Here is a 19,496-nt window from a genome sequence, read left to right as displayed (position 1 = left end):
TATGACCTTTCAATGTCAATCTAACTGTATGAGAATGGGATCCAGTTGTAAAGGTCAAAAGAAAAATGATGCCTTGGTGACTATTCAGGATCTTCTATTCAGGATGCCTCTGTTAGTAAGATTGTCTTAAATGCGTGTTTAAGAACGAAACAATTGCCTCTGCCCCTACTTTTATTTCGGTCTTTTAATTTGTTTTGTTATATTATTTTTTTGTTACTTCATCTGTAGCTTTTTTCTCTTTAAAACAGCATTGCCTTTCCAAGTCACACAACAATCATGGTCACAGTATAAAACCTTGGATACACACACATTCCTGATACCACTGTTATTGTATTTCTTTCCAATGAAAACTTCAATAAACATGTTAATCACTATACCCAGTGTTCATCTTCACATTGAACAACCAAACCATTTTGTATGTATTTGATTTAAATCTCCTCCACTTCAGTAGAATTGAGTGGCCACAAATGCCTTATACTCCTTAATCCATAAGACCCTATGCACATAATCAGTACAGTTTTACTGTAGGCAATAGTTTCAGTAGTCTTTTTTTTTATTTTATGGTATCCAATTGGTAGTTATTCTTGTCCCATCGCTGCAACTCCCGTATGGACTCCGAAACAACCCAGCCACACTGTTTCTTGATACAATTGCCCGCTTAACCAGCCGCACCAATGTGTCGGAAGAAACACTGCACCGTGCATTGTGCCTGGCCTGCCACAGGATTCGCTAGAGCGCAATGGGACAAGAACATCTCAGCCGGCCAAACCCTCCCCTAGCCTGTACGACGCTGGGCCAATTGTGCGCCGCCCCATGGGTCTCCCGGTCACGGCCGGCTGCGACAGCCTGGACTCGAACCAGGATCTCTAGTGGCACAGCTAGGCAGCTAGACCACTGCGCCACTCGGGAGGCCCCAGTAGTCTATGTTCTTGATGATAAAGCATTCTGATGCCCTGATTATGTTTTTATGTGTAAAAGCACATTTCCACATTGCATGGACAATAACATTTTTCTAATGTAATCTATTTCATGTATTTTATAAACAGATTGAATTCTTAAGTGTGGCCATATTTGTGGCTGGTGGGGAAACAGAGAAAGTCAGATGTACGAAGAGCCTCCAGCACCTCCTCTGAGATAAGGGTGCAGGCTGGACTGCTGAACATCCCAGCCTCCTGGAACTCTCTGGACCAGCCAGGGGCCCCCAAGGAGGTGGCCTGCTGGAAGGGACCCTGTGGGGCTGAGTCTGGGTTCCAGCCTTCTGATGAGTCCTCGTCATGGGAGCTGAAGGGGTCTCGAGGGAAGTCACAGGAGACCCATAGATAAGAGAGAGCAGAGAGCTTTGTGGACACTAAGCACAGACCAAAGGTGCCACAATTAACCAATACTTCCCAAACGGGGGATGATAGAGGGCTTTGTAATCTTATTTTTAATTTTTTTATAATTTTCTGGATGTCAAAGCCACATTTAAAATTCTAATTTTCCTCTATATGTTTTTCTGTCTATCGTCTGCAGCCCAGCCACCAGCAGATACACGCTAGTACCACTGCTTTCCACATCATATCCCAGGAGAAAAGAGAACAAGTGATTGTAGATTCTATATTTGGAGCAGGTGTTTTTTTTCAAGCTCTCTCTGTGTTGCCAAGAGTTATGAGTTCCTCAGTGACCTGAGGTTGGTTTATAAAGGGGTCCTCAGCCCTGTGAGGAAGAGGTGTAACCTGAACACAGACAGAGACACCCACAGGAGACCCATAGATAAGAGAGAGCAGAGAGCTTTGTGGACACAAAGCACAGACCAAAGGTGCCACAATTAACCAATACTTCCCAAACGGGGGATGATAGAGGGCTTTGTAATCTTATTATTTTTTTATACATTTTCTGGATGTCAAAGCCACATTTAAAATTCTAATTTTCCACCCCTTTTTTGTGGTCATCCATCATCTCAAATCCACTTGACTGCCAGACATTTCTTGTGTAATGCCTGAAGTGTGTGTGTTGGGCTAGCAGCTTGTAGTTCTAAAAAGTCTGTTGCCTATTGTATAAAAGTACAAAATAGGTTAATGCAGTATACATTGTATATTATTAGGTTTCCTAACATTAATTTCTGAATTTAATTAAGGGTGTATTAATCCAATGAGGTTGTGAATACCTTTCGAATAAGTCATTTTATTAAAAAGGAAACATGTGTTGTGTTTTACAATACACATGCTACAATATTCATAAAAATGGCCAAATCATATTGACAACAAATAACATCCCAACAGAATCCAAGAGCAAAGTTGGTGGTATTAAATAGATCATCTTTATTGAGGGCCATCTACTGAGAAGCAGACACAGAGAGACAGGAACAACGGGCTGTGGTCTGTACAGGGAAGGGAATGTGGACGGTTACAAGCTTTTAATCCAGTCCAGGTTTGGTCCTTTAGGGTCACAAGGGTGGCTGGGGACATCGTCCATCTTGCCATTGTTTCGCACAGGGACTGGGGAGAGAGGAAAAAGGTTTTGTTTATGCCACCAACTGTCTAGGGCCAGACTTAATGATTTGCTCATAATGGTTTAATGGCTTACCTGGGTAGTTGTATGGCACAGCTGCATTCATCATGCCTGAGTACTTCGTTAAGGGACTCACTAATGGAACAGTAACGGCTGGGAAGAAATACATGAAATATCAATGATATGTTACACCAAGTGAACACACAACTCAATTCAGGGAGGGCTGAAGGGCAGTGCACACAAGTTTATTTTATATGTATCATGTAATGTCAGAATCCATAAGGTGTAACTACAGTTGAATTTAGCATATTGTAAGATATGAGCATTACAACCTGTGATGTATACTTTGAGAGATGTACTGACCGAGAAGTCCAATTGCGCAGGCGGCCAATACCACCGGCTCCTTATTCCACGCATTCTTCAGGAAAGCTCCAATTCCTGCCAGGGGAAGCAAACAGACATTTAAGTTACAGTGGCACAAATGCACACTGTGTTATGCATGATCTGTGATCCAGTGATTGATGAATGTATTAAGGATATAGCTAGGTACAAATAGCTAGCTGGGCTTATATGACTTGAAACTACATGTCATATACCCATTAGTTTGAGTCTATACAGTATTGTAAACATGACAGCATTGGGCAGATAAATACTGAAGATGAAGCTAGAAGATCAACCCTATCCAACTGCTCTGTTTACACCAGGGTAAGCAGGACACAACGTTTTGGAACGTTCAGATAGAAATACGTTATGTACAACAAACATGCCTCTCTGACATGTAGAATAAGAATCACATCAGCTCTAATTAATGGGATTTCTATCTGCAAAGTTCGACAACTGAACGTGGCCCAGGTTTACACTCAGCTCAGTCAGAAGAGAGCGGTGGACTGTGGAATGCAAGCGATTCCGATTGGAGATATTTAATGATCAAACTACTACATTTTGATTTGAGCTTTTACCTAAAAAAGGTTAGGTAAAGAATGAAGTGGAGACGTGACATGCAGCTAAAACAAATCGGCTAACACTATGTTGGTCCAAGGTCACATTATTCGTTTGGCATGGTAAATTAAAATATGCATACAAAATTAGAGTTGAATACAATATTTAGTTACAATTAATCATACACTAGCATTATCAGAACACCAGTGTTTGCTTGACAGAGGAATCAAGCATAAAACGAGACAGCTAGCTAGCTTGCTAATAGCAAAGTTCACCCACCTGCCATGTTGCTGTTTGTAGTTTTGCTGGGCTGGGGAACATGGGAACTGTAGTCTACATAAAGTCGTATAATTATTGCGCCAGTTGCAACAACACAAAAAGGTTGTTTGACAGTGTGAAATCTGCGGTGACGCATTGAGCGCTGCGGTCAATGGATCGGGTAAACATATGTTTAAAGTGTCGTCAGACCATCCAGATACAGTAGTTAGTCGTAAATATTCAAAAATGCTGCGCATGTTAGATGCTTTTCAGTAACGTCGTTAGCAAGTTAGGCTAACATTAGCTAGTCGAATGTGTTGTCATCTCGGTTTAATCGTTTTCAAGAAAAGCTCACGTTAACGAGTTGTGATTTCGTTAACCAAATCAAACTTAGGTCACCTAAATGTAGTTTTATTTGGGGTTGAGGAAGGTTTAGCTAATGCTGTCTGCAAGCAAATAGTTATTATGGTAACTAGCTATAACGTTCCTAAAGATTATCCCCACATAGGACGAGGCGTCCTTTAGTGTAGGGATAAAGAAAATATGCTGTCAGGTTGAGTCAAGGAATTAACCCTACCTGTTTGTCAAATGTAGTGTAGATTCGAGACACCGTCTAGGACGTGATTTATGAGAGGGTGAACGATCTTATTCCTCCTTCCACCCCTCACTCAGATAATGGAAGATTTCTCCGGCCTGGCCCTGCCGCCTCTCTTTGGGGGCCACATCCTGGAAGCAGAGCTGGAGCCAGGTGGGGTGGAACTGGGCCCAGGGGAGGTAAGTAAGAGTTCTGACTCTGACTATTATGATTCCAGTGGCTCGGTTGGAAATGGAATATGGTGCTAGAGCCGAGGTATTCAACTCTTACTCAACGAGGTCCAGAACCTGCTGGTTTTCTGTTCTACCTGATAATGAATTGCTCACCCCAGATGTCCCAGGTCTAAATCAGTCTCTGCTTAGAGGGGAATGATGAAAGAAACAAAAATGGTGTGTGCTAAATGACCGTTTTTATCATTAGGTAGAGCTTGGCCCTGGGGTCAGCGAGTTGCTAGAGGGCAGAAGTCAAGGGTCAGGAGCAAGGCCAGAGCAGCAGCAGCAGGAGGAAAGGAGAGAATTGGAGAAAAGGAAGTACCTGGCTTTGATCAAGAGGTGTAAGGAGATCGAACAGGTAAGTGACTGTGGGGAATCATATGTGTGGGTGATTGTACGACCCTGCCAAGTGTGGATTTTTATTGCGACTTTAATATCGTATCTTCAGGTTGTGCTCTATTTAAGAACCAAGTTATATGGATGAGCATCTGTGAACATATAGTTTGCTGTTGGTAATGCCAGTGCACACATGTAGCATAAAGAAATGCATGATAATGAATCCTTTCTAGGGTTGCAAAATGTTCTACACATTTTCTGGTTTTCCAGAAATCCTGGTTGGAGGTTTCTGGATTTCCTGCTTATTCCCTCCTGATTCTGGGAATCCTCCAACCAGGATTTTGGGCAAACCAGGGCATTTATTGACCATTCCAGTAATTTTGCAACCCTAATCCTTTCACCATTTTCTCTGCAGGTGAATGAGAAGATCCTTGGTCGCCTTCACCAGGTACAAAGACTAACACGTCGCATGAAGAAAGAGAGAAGGTAGAAAAGGACTGAAGCTCTGTCTGTCCTTTCATTGGTTCATGTATTTTTCAGTCTATGGTCTATTGGCCTCTCCATTGTAAATACAGGCTAGCTCAACTACAACAGCAACTGAACTTTCCTACTGTAGGTTCCTAATGAAGACCCTCGACGCCCATGGAGATGACTATAGAAATGCACAGCTCACCATATCGCTTGAGGTGAGAATGAGATTTTCAAAAAGTTTGTGTTTCTTTAATAATAAACCAGCAGAGTTCCATGATATACAGTTATCGTATATTGAAATGTAACAATGATTCGTTATTCAATCTTTCACCATTAACTTTGATGGTGATGCAGAAGATGTCAACTGGGCGGTTTTCTGTTGGCATGAAACTGGAGAACTCTTCTGAAACTGAGTTTTCCCCCCACATACTATATATATATCTTTATACTAAATGCAACACTGTTGTTGTTTCAGGAAGAGTCTGGTGCCCATTTAGACATCGGCCCTGGAGCAGAAGATGATAGGCTGAATGACCTTCCTAGCTCCTCCCCCTCTGTCCCTTTCCAATCCACTGTGGGATCCAAGAAGAAGAGGCATCGAGTTCCAAAACAGGAGAAAGACCCACAGGTGTGTGAGACGTACTCATAAACCTTGAATGTGAAATTAACGTGCACACCCAAACTAAATGAATGAACAAAGACTGTAATTTTGAAATATTTGTGCGACTATGTGCAGAGAAATGTGACAGCTTCTCCTTTACACTGACACTGACAGTGCATTGCATATTCTATTCTGTGCATATGGAACAGATTGCACTGCAGCGTTCTCCAGTCTGGCAGACAACAGATCTGTCAGTCTGTTTCCCTACAATGGTTCTGTTGTTAACATCATCTTCACTCCTCTCCACAGACTGAAGCAGACATCTCCATGTTGGCAGAGACGCAGTTCAGTGACTTTCCCAGCCCAACCGCTTTGTCTCACTGACCAGGGGAATGGCCGGCTGCTAGTGGGAGGAGAAATGAAGCAGCATTCTGTTGCTTAGACTCCCACTTCCCCAGACGTGATGTCACTGAAACAGATACAGCCAGGGCTCTTTGGGATGTTCTGAAAGTTGTATTGGGCTTGAGTCCTGAAACGATGGAATAGGATGAAGCTACACCTGATCTAAGGTTCTACTACGCGGATGATGTCTACAGAACCTTGCAGATAGAAATGAAAAACGTAGTGGATATGATTATAATTTATGCACAACTATGGTCTGTGGAAATGGCTGAAGGTCTTGACCATGGTAATCCACCCATTCGGCTCAGTAGAGAATGCATGGTCCGGTCATTGCGGAAGTTACATTGACAGTACATGTATTGATGTGAACCTTTTATCAGGATACTCTGAACATGTTTTATGATTTGTTTGTCGACGTGATGCTTACTAAATGTTCCGTATAAAATGTTTATTCAGAACTTCAGGATTCAGCAGTTTTTAAAAATATATTTTACCATTGACCCATCAATCATCTGATAAACCAATCACAGGAAAGTATACCTGCGGAAGTTGTCCAACGACGGTGGAGAATTTGGTCCTATCATAGCTTGGAGGTAGGGTTTAGGGCGGAATCCACATTTTGTGGGTGGGATTTAGCTACCGTCCATCTTTAGTGTACTGTACAGCCAGATTGACGAAAAGAAAACACAAATTGGAAGTAAAGAAGACTGGGGAAATAGTTTTAGTTCTAATTGAAAGAGACAAACGAAAAGCCCAAACCCTAGGTAAATGTCTAAAACAAATGTGAATTTAGCTGGTTGACACAGTTTCCCTAATTTTCATAAATTACCAGCTAGCTAGCATTGTGTTTGCAGTAGCTAGCTACATTTGCTAGCATTACAACAATTACCAACATAACGTCAACTTGCCCAAAATATAATCGCAATATATACACTTCATGCATAATAATGCATCGAATAGCAATTGCATTGGAATGAGTTGTCGAAACCTTCCAAACAGCATGTGAATTGGCTACGTTAGCTAGCTGGCTAATGTTGCTGACATTTCTTGCGAGACATCTATTGAACTGTTTTACGATTGATTAAAATAGTGATGTACGCTAAAATTATCAGCATGTTAATTCTTTGCTAAACCGAGGTACATTTCGCTGCAAGTGTTTTTATTATCTGTAGCTAGTTGATGCTAGGAAGCTAGCTAGGGACTTGGATACAATTTCAACCAGACAATGCAATCAATGTTCATTGTGTCTGTTTGCATTATGTTTTTAACTAACGTTAATCTGTTATCTCACAATGAAAGACGGTATGAGGACATTGTCGTAGTGAAGCCATGGCTGATAAGAGAAAACTCCAAGGTAACTTAGCATAGAGCGATGATGGACGTAATGGACTGGCCACTGACCTCTCACACTCTTTCGATTATCAGTTATTTAAATTATTGGATTCATCTTTGAGATTCAATGTACTATGTTAGTCCAGTAAAATAGATTGGCATATTTTCATAATGACCTCTTTCTTTCCTCTCCCCAGGTGAAATTGACAGATGTTTGAAAAAGGTAGCTGAAGGCGTAGAACAGTTTGAAGACATTTGGCAGAAGGTGAGGACTCCTTAACAACACTATGCATTGTATATTCACTGTGCATGAAACAAGGATTTGTCTCCTATCAAACAAACTGATCTTTGTCACTTTGTTTCAAAGCTTCACAATGCAGCCAATGCCAACCAAAAGGAAAAATATGAGGCAGACCTTAAAAAAGAGATTAAAAAGCTACAGGTAAGACTAATTGCTTACTAATAGTAAGCATTATATGAAGCTGTCTTAATATCCCATGTTGTCTGCTCACACTGATAAAGCTACGGGTCTTTACTTAAGTATTAATTGTTGTTTTCTTGTCATCTCTCCTGCAGCGATTGAGGGATCAGATAAAAACATGGGTGGCATCAAATGAGATCAAAGACAAAAGGCAGCTAGTGGAGAATCGCAAGGTCATAGAGACGGTAATACTCTCCAAAATAGCTTCTTTGTTTAAAACTGATAGGAGAAAAGAGCGGATAGGTCTCCACCATATTGTGTTTACCTTTCAACTAGGGCCAGGACGATACCAGTATTGCGATACTCGTTAGTACTGTGGCAAGGAAACAAAACACGAAGTGGATAAAAAAATATATACATATCATTGTTGTCCAGAGGGACATTTATTTATTTTCCAAGCTATAGCACACAATGTTTTACATACAGCAGGGTTTTAACGGACCATAGCCATAAGACTGCTAAATAGTTAAATAAATGGTTCTATGGACTATCTACATTAACCCTATCTCAAATCCAATTCTATTTGGCACATGCTTTGTAAACAATCGGTGTAGATTAACAGTGCAGAGAAAGTATAGAAAAGTAATAACATGAGGAATAAATACACAATAGGTAACAATAACTTGGCTATATACACGGGGTACCAGTACTGAGTATGTGTAGGGGTACGAGCTAATTGAGGTATTCCTGTCACTAATGAAGCCCTTTTATGGGGAAAACTTATTCTGATTGGCTGGTCCTGGCTCCCCAGTGGGTGGGCCTGGCTGCCAAATGGGTGGGCATATGCCCACCCATGGCTGCTCCACTGCCCAGTCATGTGAAATCCATAGATTAGGACCTAATGAATTTATTTCAATTGACTGATTTTCTTATATGAACTGTAGCTTAGTAAAATATTTGAAATTGTTGAATGACTAAGCAACAGGATATATAATAAACAGTAACAACAGCGTATGTGTTGAGTCAAAAGAGTTAGTGCAAAAATGATCAATGCAGATAGTCCAGGTAGCTAGCTATTGGTTAACTATTATTATCTTGCACTGACTATGCATACTCACAAGACTATATATACGCACTATACACTGAGTGTACAAAACATTAGGAACACCTTCCTAATATTGAGTTGTACCCCCTTTTGCCCTCAGAACAGCCTAAATTCATCAGGCATGGACTCTACAAGGTGTATAGGGTTTTAACAGGGATGCTGGCCAATGTTGACTCCAATGCTTCCCACAGTTGTGTCAAGTTGGCTGGATGTCCTTTGGGTGGGGGACCATTCTTGATACACACAGGAAACCTTTTAGTGTGAAAAACCCAGCAGCGTTGCAGCTCTTGACACACTCATACCAGTGCGTCTGGCGCTTACTACCATACCCTGTTCAAAGGCACTTAAAGCTTTTGTCTTGCCCGTTGTCCCTCTGAATGGCACACATACACAATCCGTCTCAAGGTTTAAAAATCTTTCTTTAACCTGTCTCCTCCCCTTCATCGACACTGATTTCAAGGGGATTTAACAGGTGACATCAATAAGGGATCATAGCATTCACCTGGTCTGTCATAGAAAGAGCGTGTTCCTAATGTTTTGTACACTCAGTGTATGTGTGTGTGTGTATATGTATGTATGTGTGTGTATATATATATATATATACTACACTGACACTCACACAGCCCACACACATTCACATACACTACATACACACACATACCAACACAACACACTTTCACACTCATCATTTGCTGCTGCTACTCTGTTCATTATTCTTACTATTATCTATTCTGATGCCTAGTCACTTTTCCTTTTCTGTACACATCTATCTCAAATACCTTGTACTGTACCCCTGCACATTGATCTGGTACTCCCTGTATATACAATATATATACAAAAGTATGTGGACACCCATTCAAATGAATGGATTCAGCTATTTCAGCCACACCAGCTGCTGACAGGTGTATAAAGTCGAGCACACGGCCATGCAATCTCCATAGACAAACATTGGCAGTAGAATGGCCTTACTGAAGAGCTCAGTGACATTCCAACAAGTCAGTTCGTCACATTTCTGACCTGCTAGAGCTGCCCTGGGCAACTGTAAGTGCTGTTATTGTGAAGTGGAAACGTCTAGGAGCAACAACGGCTCAACCGTGAAGTGGTAGGCCACACAAGCTCACAGAACGGGACCGCCAATTGCTAAAGCGAGTAGCTCATAAAAATCATCTGTCATTGGTTGCAACACTAACTATCGAGTTCCAAACTACCTCTGGAAGCAACGTCAGCACAAGAACTGTTCGTCTGGAGCTTCTTGAAATGGGTTTCTATGGCCGAGCAGCCGCACACAAGCCTAAGGTCACTAAATGCAATGCTAAGCGTCGGCTGGAGTGGTGTAAAGCCGCCATTGGACTCTGGAGCAGTGGAAACACGTTCTCTGGAGTGATGAATCACGCTTCACCATCCACTAAACCCAGACTCATCTGGGTTTAGTGGATGCCAGGAGAACGCTACCTGCCCCAATGCATAGTGCCAACTGTAAAGTTTGATGGAGGAGGAATATTGGTCTGGGGCTGTTTTTATAGTTTGGACTAGGCCCCTTGGTTCCAGTAAATTGAAATCTTAACGCTACAGCATACATTCAAGACGATTCTGTGCTTCCAACTTTGTGGCAACAGTTTGGGGAAGGCCCTTTCCTGTTTCACCAAGATAATGCCTCCGTGCACAAAGTAACGTCCGTACAGAAATGGTTTGTCGAGATCGTTGTGGAAGAACTTGACTGGCCTGCACAGGCCTAACCTCAACCCCATCGACCACCTTTGTGATAAATTGGAACGCCCACTGTGATCCAGGCCTAATTGTCCGACATCAGTGCCAGACTTCGCTAATGCTCTTGAGGCTGAATGGAAGCAAGTTCCCGCAGCAATGTTCCAACACTAGTGGAGAGCCTTCCCAGAAGAGTAGAGGCTGTTATAGTAGCAAAGGGGGGACCAACTCCATATTAATGCCCATGATTTTGGAATGAGATGTTCAATGAGTAGGTGTCCACATACTTTTGGTCATGTACTGTTGCTTCATTCTTGTGTATTTTATTCGTCCTGTGTTACTATTTTTATTATTATTTTTCAACTCTGCATCATTGAGAAGGGCTCGTAAGCAAGCATTTTCCGAAAAGTCTACACCCGTTGTATTCAGTGCATGTGACAAATAAAATTTGATTTGACCAAAGAGTTTGGTCTGCTTAGTTTTTTTATTTTTGCCATGGAAAAATTGTGTGATATTGGTATCATCACAGCCCTACTTTGAACTCATCTCAGTGCTCATGGAGAGGGTATGCGATCCTGGCTGACATAACATCTGACATTCTCTCCTTTAGCAAATGGAGCGGTTTAAGGTGGTAGAGCGGGAGACAAAGACGAAGGCCTACTCTAAAGAAGGCCTGGGGCTCGCCCTGAAAGTGGACCCAGCTCAGAGGGAGAAAGAAGAGACGGGAAACTGGCTAACGGTAACAGCCTCTGAGACGTTGGTATTTTGACTCATGCATAGTAGTAGTGTTTCCTGAACGATGGGTCAGGGGGAGATGGTTCACACTGGCTCGGCCTTATTTTCTGGGTGGTGATCTGTTCTTTTCCCCCACTCTCTCTTTTTCTCCCCCAGAATACGATAGACACTCTAAATATGCAGGTGGACCAGTTTGAGAGTGAGGTGGAATCCCTCTTCATTCAAACCAGGAAGAAGAAAGGAGAGAAAGAGGTCAGTCTCCTTCCATCTCATTCCCTATGCATTCACTTTTGCTGTGTATGTAGTCTAATTAAGCAATAAGGCCCGGGGTGTGGTATATGGCCAATATACCATGGCTAAGGGCTGTTCTCAGCCATGACGCAACACGGAGTGCCTTAGCCGTGGTATACTGGCCATATACCACAAACCCCCGAGGTGCCTTATTGCTATTATAAACTGGTAACCAACGTAATTAGAACAGTAAACATGCATGTTTTGTCATACCTGTGGTATACGGTCTGATATACCACAGCTGTCAGCCCATCAGTATTCAGGGCTCAAACCACCCAGTTTATAATAATGAATCAGATATTGGGTTGGATGATGTTGCTCCTAGACTCTGATCTAAGGTCAGTCTTGAATTTCCCCCTAAAAGGATTTGGGGAAGGCAAGTTGATCTGACATCTGTGCCTAAGAATGACTTCTTCCTGCATTACAGAAGTCACCCGAACAGTTTATAACCACGTGTGCCTGTTTCTCTGGCTGTCTCGTAGAAGCAGGATCGCATTGAGGAGCTAAAGAGGTTTATAGAAAGGCATAGGTACCACATTCGCATGCTGGAGACCATCCTGCGCATGCTAGACAACGACTCGGTGCAGGTGGACTCCATCCAGAAGATCAAGGACGACGTGGAGTACTACATGGAGTCGTCACAGGACCCAGACTTTGAGGAGAACGAGTTCATTTACGACGACCTGGATCTGGAGGACATCCGTGAGTCGCCCATGGACAGCCAGGAGCTCGATGACGAGTCCTGGGATGATCATGATGATGATGCTCATGCTATCAGCTGTGGGTCTGGATGAATGGTCCCTCATGAACGTCTGTTGGGTCTGGGTGGATGGATGTTCTCTAATCAACATCTGTTAGCTGGGTTGACTGTCGGTTTAGAAGAGCTTGATCTGTGGTGTTTCTGTGGCTCTGGATGTTGATTGTTAAAAAACATTTATATATTAGATTTCCCCTGAAAATCTTATCATTGAAATAAACCACTAGCCTTTTCTCCCTGATTTATGCCCTTCACTCTTTCTATCCCTCTTTCTCTCCCTCTCTAGCTGCAGCGCTGGTGGCCACCTCTCCGACGGGCATGGGGAACATAGAGGATGAGATGTTCCTCCACTCGAGCAGCACTCCCACCTCCACCACCTCCTCTTCCCCCATCCCTCCATCCCCGGCCACCTGCACTGCTGTAAGCACATCTGCCTTCACTGATTGGTCGTTTGTATAGAAACTACAATCACTTACTTGATCAGTGTCATAAAAGTACATTGATACTTACTCATGCACTGTTTGTGCCTGAATGTGTTCTGCAGGAGAACTCTGAGGACGATAAGAAGAGAGGGCGGTCGACAGACAGTGACGTTAGTCAGGTGAGACCGAGCTTCTGCAATATCATATGTTTATAGCTCAATAGAGAACTGGATTTCTTCAGAAATGTAGTTTCTGTTTCCCTGTTCTGTTTGTACTAAACTGATGCTGTGTCATTTTCAGTCTCCTGCGAAGAACGGCACTTCCTCCTTGTTGTTGTCCTTTTCCTCGTCCGCCAATTCCGGGTCCTCTTCTTCTTCCTCCTCTCTTGTCTCCATGGCCGCCGTTGTCGGAGGCAACCCTGGGATTCCCACAAGCAACAGTCTAATAGGAAGCTTCAGCAGCGCCGTGCAACAACATCAGCCTCAACCTCCACAGCAACCAGTCCTGCAGCCACTGCAACAACCACAACAACCCCAAACAAAACCTTGCACCCCCAGCCCACCCAGCCACCCCCTCCTCTCCACCGCCCCCTCTCTCCCCACACCTATCTCAGCCTCCCCAAACTCCCTGCCCCAGGTCTCGTCTGGTCATATCCTCAACTCCAGCCTAGGCCTTGGGTTAGGCCTGGGTAAAGTTGGCATGACGGGGACAAGCAGTGCCAACTCAATGTCTGGTCTGGGCCTGACTGGGATGTCTGCCTCTCTGAACACCATGGCAGGCCTGCTCTCTGGGTCCACCCATGCCCCTTACGCCCAGGCAGCTGCGTTGGGAGGCCTGGGTCTGAGTACCACCACCCAGTCCAGTGTCTCAGTGGAGAGCTCCTCCATCCCCACCTCTTGCACCAGTGGAGTGACCACCAACGGGGCTGGGACAGGCCTGGGCCTGCTGGGGTCCAGCCCAGCACACGGCTCCCTGACTGGGGGGATCCTGGGCCTGGTGCCTGGGCAGAGTGTGATCCCTGGGCCCCCTCAGATCCCTCTCAGCCCGGTCGGTGCTGCCCCTGGAGGGGCAATGGGGATGATGGGAGGAAACGGAGGAAGCATGGGGCCAATCGGAGGAGGAGTTGGGTCGAACGCAGCCCCTGCCAGACCGCCCAGTGGACTGAAGCAGAACGGAAGCACAAGTATGTTCACTTTGTCTGTGTGGCTGTCTGGGTTTGTCTGTTTCTTTATGCACCTTTCCTGGATTTGGGACTGAGCATTAGTAGTACTGTTTCTGGATTTGGGACTGAGCATTAGTAGTACTGTTTCTGGATTTGGGACTGAGCATTAGTAGTACTGTTTCTGCCGTCTTTCCCATGGCCCAGGTTACAGTGCTGTGGTGGCAGAGAGCACAGCAGAGTCCGCCTTCAGCACACCCAGCCAATCACAGAGCAGCCAGCCTTCCTCGCTGACCTCCTCAGCCAGTCAGCCGTAAGTGATGTCAAATTCATCCAAGACCACAATCATCTGTTCATTTAAGATGCTAAAAATGTCCTTATGTCTTCTCTCTCCCTCAGTATGGACAACGGTCCCAGCCTCATCAGCTCCATCACCTTGCCCCCCAGCTCTCCGTCCCCCTCGTTTTCGGACAGTATCCCCGGTGGTGGGAGTCTCCTCAACGGACCCCACTCCTACACACAGGCCTCTGAGGGCCTCAAGGTGAGGGGAGACAGAGGGGAAGGACAGGCAGACAGGGGTGTGAGGCTGAGATGAGCACTTTGTCCTGATGTTCTTAAATGGCCTCCTCTCCACTGTTTCCCTTCGGCTCTGAGAGGTTTTATACAGTTCAACAGATGGAGACAGTTGGCCATTTAACAGTATGAGAACACAGTGTTTGGTGAACACTAGAACCTCCACGGAGCCATTTTCACCCAATTGTGGTTGTCTAAAATATAAATACAACTTGGAAACAAACAAACTCACAAAAATACTGATAGTTTAGAAATTAACACAATTTTCAAAACTTTCTCTGCATAAAGAAAATTAAATTCATCAAACATGCTGTACATCACAAAACTCCCTCACCATTCACAGCAAATCTTGTCAGCTATTCAGGAGATTTCCAATGATGAAGCATCTCCTAGATAACCATGTTTCTGTTGTTTCCTAGTTAATGAACATGTATGATAGCATTGTAATAAGGTTAGAATAACCTGTAGAGACTGCCCTCTGTCCCCAGCTTCCTACAGACCTCCGTCAGATACTGATGGAGCCCAGAATGTCAGCGCAGGCCCCAGAGCCGCCAGGGGCCATGGCAACAGCCACTAACACACGAAAGAGAAAGCAGTGTCAGGTAGAGACCCACACACACACACGGAAATAGACACATTCATACTCAACTTACACACACACTCACTCCTAAACACATCCCCAAAGCCACTAACACAGGAAACAGAAAGATGACACAGATTTAAATACACACAATCTCTAACTCTGACACAGACACGCTTACACACCAAAAATATAGACAGAAGTTTGAGGTAGTCAGATATCAGTGCTAGCCAAAAACAATCTGTGTCACAGTGAAATTGACATTACCAAGTGGCTGGATTAGTTCCTCCACCACACACCAAGAACATAAAAGATATATGATTGAAGAGCCTGTATTTGTAATGATTGTGTATAGTGTTGAATTAGTAAGGACTCCATGGGATCTTGAATTGGCAGGTTTATTTGGCCAGTGTTGGTGCAGTCACTGTGGCTGGCCGTGGGGGTTCTAGCTGCAGGTAGGAGTGTGTTGCTTCACACCATACAGGGAATGGATGGTGGACTGGTACCAAGCTTCTACTAGTATCTCATGGTGGAAGAACTGTTGAATGGTCTATTGGTTTTCATAAATTCACAGTTTTTATCTTTGCACCTTGCTCTCCCAAACTCTCCCTCACCCCACTCTCTCTCTGTTCCATTCGTCTCTCCTTTTCCCTCCCTCCCTCCCTCCTCTCTCTCTCAGGCCCCGGAGCCTCTGAGTTCTCTGAAGGCGATGGCTGAGAGAGCAGCATTAGGATCAGGTCTGGATGGAGAGATCCCCAACCTGCACCTCACAGACAGAGGTCAGAATCAACTCAATGAACAAGTTTCAAATCACATCTTTAAGGCATTACACAAATAAACATTCATGCAATTTGACAAAGCACACGCCAGTTGCAGGTGACATAACTTCTAATTGTCTGTCTGTGTTGATGATATCCCCACCAGCTGTAACTCAGCCAATCCCCTCCTGTCTCTCCTCAGACATCTTCTCTGGTTCGTCGGCTGCCCCCGGCACGCCCGCGGCCCCCCAGCCCTCCCTATCGGAGGTGAGCATCCCCCCTTCCCTGGGGGTGTGTCCCCTGGGTCCCACTCCCCTCTCCAAGGACCAGGTGTACCAGCAGACCATGCAGGAGTCTGCTTGGACACACATGCCGCACCCCTCAGACTCCGAGAGGATCAGGTAACAGAACGCCGTCCGCTGGAATACTGGGGTGTAGACACTGGGCGTTCTCTGAGGAGATATTAACATGCACGTCTGTGCTACTCTCTCCTGTAGGCAATACCTGATGAGGAACCCATGCCCCACCCTGCCGTTCCATCATCAGATGCCCCCCCACCACTCAGACTCTATAGAGTTCTACCAGAGACTGTCCACAGAGACTCTCTTCTTCATCTTCTACTACCTGGAGGTAACACACACACCATCACCCATCTGTCCGCTCTTGCTTTGTCACTGTGGGGTCCAATTGCTCACTCTCTCCTTTCTGTGTTTCTCGTTTACTCTCTCTCAGGGCACTAAAGCTCAGTACCTGTCAGCCAAGGCTCTGAAGAAGCAGTCGTGGAGGTTCCACACCAAGTACATGATGTGGTTCCAGAGGCACGAAGAACCCAAGACTATCACTGATGAGTTTGAACAGGTACAGTAGAACCTTGGTACCTCCTGTGCTGTTAGTGTTGGAGGCACCATGGGTCTGTATAGAACAATGAGCCAATGATGAGCCAACATAAAGAGTGAGTGATTAATACTGTCCTCCTCCCTCAGGGCACTTACATCTACTTTGACTATGAGAAGTGGGGTCAGAGGAAGAAGGAGGGGTTCACCTTTGAGTACAGGTACCTGGAAGACCGAGACCTGCAGTGACAGACGGAGGAGAAGCGTGCTGCTGTTGACATTCCCAGACTGACCTAACTCCATGCTGTGGATAGAGATTGTGATGTGTAGTAGAACCCTGCTCCTAAAATGGAGGATGTTGTCTGTATAGGCTGCGTCTAATGGCACCCTACTCCCCACATAGTGTACTACTCCGGCCCAAAGCCCTTGTAGTGCACTACAGTACGTGGGGAATAGAACCCCCTACCTATACCTGGTCAGAAGTAGTGTCCTGGGGGGAGTAGGGAGTCATTACAGATCTGTGCCTGTCTGTGTGAGCACTCAGTTTGTGGCATTACATTAGGAAGCTCCATGCATGTTCCCCATGTTATGTTTTTCTTTGTTTCAACAACAAACTCTGTACTGCCCCCAACTGGAGTATAGAAGCCTTGGACTAAACAACAACAAGCAAACATACATTGGATTTGGTTACAAGTGAAAAAAGCCCATCTTGCTTGAATTGACTAATTAGTGGTTTAGAATGGAGACATACAGTTGTCTAGCTAGCCAGCAGACAGGGCAAACTGGGCTCCTTTTAAATGTTATGATGCCTGTTGATTAAGGTCACTATTAGGGATAGTGAGTGATTATCAGTAGTTTTATTGATGTTGTCTTGGTGGATAAAACGCTCTGATTGAGAATGACCACATGGCCTCTTCCTTTTGATGGGGATAGAGAGGCATTATTGGACATTGGATTAAATTGCTATGCAATTGAACTGGTCTCTGCCTCCCTCTCTCTTTACAAATAAAATATTTTAACGTTTAACTGTGAAAGGAAACGCATCGTCATTGGGGCATTATGTTTGTGAGATTAGCTAATAAAGGATTTGTACCTGAAAGAAGCAGAGTTGTGTTGACATGAAGTCTGGCTGATCATGTTCATGGTTTCTATACCATGAAGCAACAGCCACTATTGCCCTTCAAAGTGTAACTACTAGTGGAAGGATGAGAACAGTAGAAATAGGATAATTCCCTTTGAGACGGTGTATATTTACCCAAAAGGGTTTCAACAGATCTCAGCCTTGCATGTAGTAATCTGTTCAACTCAATTTTGTTATTTTAAATCGCTTCTAAAAGACCCTTATTTGAACAAAACCTCCTGGTTTCACCATTCAGGGCTCTGTTCAATCCGTATCTCAAAAGTTCAGCGCTAGAGTCTAATAAAAATGGAAAGGCAATGTTCCCGCGTTGGCAGACTGCATTCACGATAAAATGCTGTTCATGTCGCATCAATCGGAAATTACTTTTACATTTTTATTATGCATTTTGTAACACTTCAGCAGTATATTGAGTAGAGCTTAATTCACTGCGTTCAATTTACTACTTGTTTATACCAAGTGAAAAAAATTACTGAAATACTGTTTTCATAGAATATGAAGCATGCATCAACCTAGAATGTTCTGAAAATGCTGGTGGTGAGATGGATGAATCAATTGTGTCTGATTAAACTATCCTGAGCCGTCTCCAGTGATTTAGTTCATTCAGAGGTTGTCCCTGAGAACAGACATTTCAGTTCTTTCCTGAAAGAGAAGAGATTTTTGGAAAAAGGAATTGAGAAGTTCAGTTTTGCCTTTTATAAATTCTATTTTTGGGCTTTTGAGAAAGGGAAGGCTGAAATGTGAATTTCTCAAGAAAATAAACTATTTACAGGCTGTTTTATCATATGAAGTTGTCACGTTTCTGCATGGGAGATGTCATGTGGGTGTAAAAACAGGATTGTAAAATTTCAATAAAATACTTTTCTGAAATTGTGATGACTATAAATGACATGTGTAACATCAATTATTTTGTATTAGAAGACCCATAAACCCATTTCATAAATAGCAAATTCCTAAAAACTATTCGATGACATCGGGTAGGCGTCATTGTAAATAAGAATTTATTCTTAATTGACTTGCCTAGTTAAAGGTTAAATACATTTTTTCTTTTTTTACAAAGCAATCCAATGCTACAGTGCATTCAGAACGCATTCAAACCCCTTCCCCTTTTCCACATTTTGTTAAATTATAGCCTTATTCTAAAATGGATTAAATACAAATTCTCATCACTCAACATCCCATAATGACAAAGCGAAAACAGTTTTATAATATATATAGTACCAGTCAAATGTTTGGACACACCTACTCGTTCTTTATTTTTACTATTTTCTACGTTGTATAATAGTGAAGACATCAAAACTATGAAATAACACATAGGGAATCATGTAGTAACCAAAACAAATCAAAACATTTTATATTCTTCAAAATAGCCAAGAGTGTGCAG

General features: G+C 43.7%; 3 protein-coding genes across 10 annotated transcripts; 2 read left to right on the top strand and 1 right to left on the bottom strand.

Moving 5' to 3' along the window:
- Nucleotides 1-2,280: 2,280 nt before the first annotated feature.
- On the bottom strand, nucleotides 2,281-3,762 carry LOC123743162 (NADH dehydrogenase [ubiquinone] 1 alpha subcomplex subunit 3). The gene is made up of 4 exons (XM_045718829.1): nucleotides 3,709-3,762; nucleotides 2,854-2,928; nucleotides 2,566-2,643; nucleotides 2,281-2,477 (listed from the first exon to the last, which is right to left on the bottom strand). Exons 1-4 carry the CDS (start codon nucleotides 3,713-3,715, stop codon nucleotides 2,386-2,388), a joined length of 252 nt encoding a protein of 83 aa, XP_045574785.1. The 5' UTR covers nucleotides 3,716-3,762; the 3' UTR covers nucleotides 2,281-2,385.
- Nucleotides 3,740-6,762, top strand: LOC106605753 (TCF3 (E2A) fusion partner). The gene is made up of 7 exons (XM_045718828.1): nucleotides 3,740-3,868; nucleotides 4,360-4,461; nucleotides 4,703-4,852; nucleotides 5,246-5,316; nucleotides 5,447-5,516; nucleotides 5,777-5,929; nucleotides 6,212-6,762. Exons 1-7 carry the CDS (start codon nucleotides 3,860-3,862, stop codon nucleotides 6,284-6,286), a joined length of 630 nt encoding a protein of 209 aa, XP_045574784.1. The 5' UTR covers nucleotides 3,740-3,859; the 3' UTR covers nucleotides 6,287-6,762.
- Nucleotides 6,763-6,920: 158 nt separating this feature from the next.
- LOC106605754 (CCR4-NOT transcription complex subunit 3) lies at nucleotides 6,921-18,000 on the top strand. 8 transcript variants are annotated; one of them, XM_045718823.1, is made up of 19 exons: nucleotides 6,921-7,068; nucleotides 7,604-7,658; nucleotides 7,834-7,901; nucleotides 8,004-8,078; nucleotides 8,213-8,302; nucleotides 11,477-11,605; nucleotides 11,758-11,853; nucleotides 12,381-12,594; nucleotides 12,936-13,069; nucleotides 13,194-13,250; nucleotides 13,372-14,254; nucleotides 14,438-14,543; nucleotides 14,630-14,771; nucleotides 15,292-15,405; nucleotides 16,063-16,162; nucleotides 16,344-16,542; nucleotides 16,639-16,771; nucleotides 16,874-16,999; nucleotides 17,125-18,000. In XM_045718823.1, exons 2-19 carry the CDS (start codon nucleotides 7,634-7,636, stop codon nucleotides 17,221-17,223), a joined length of 2,790 nt encoding a protein of 929 aa, XP_045574779.1. In that variant the 5' UTR covers nucleotides 6,921-7,068; nucleotides 7,604-7,633; the 3' UTR covers nucleotides 17,224-18,000. The 8 variants fall into 8 exon arrangements, with proteins under 8 accessions (XP_045574779.1, XP_045574777.1, XP_045574780.1 ...); XM_045718821.1 differs by having other exon boundaries at nucleotides 12,381-12,672; XM_045718822.1 differs by having other exon boundaries at nucleotides 6,926-7,068; nucleotides 12,375-12,594.
- Nucleotides 18,001-19,496: the final 1,496 nt, after the last annotated feature.

The sequence above is a fragment of the Salmo salar genome, chromosome ssa05, assembly GCF_905237065.1.
Source record: "Salmo salar chromosome ssa05, Ssal_v3.1, whole genome shotgun sequence".
NCBI classification, from domain to species: Eukaryota; Metazoa; Chordata; class Actinopteri; order Salmoniformes; family Salmonidae; genus Salmo; species Salmo salar.
This window is presented reverse-complemented; position numbering and strand designations above follow the sequence as displayed.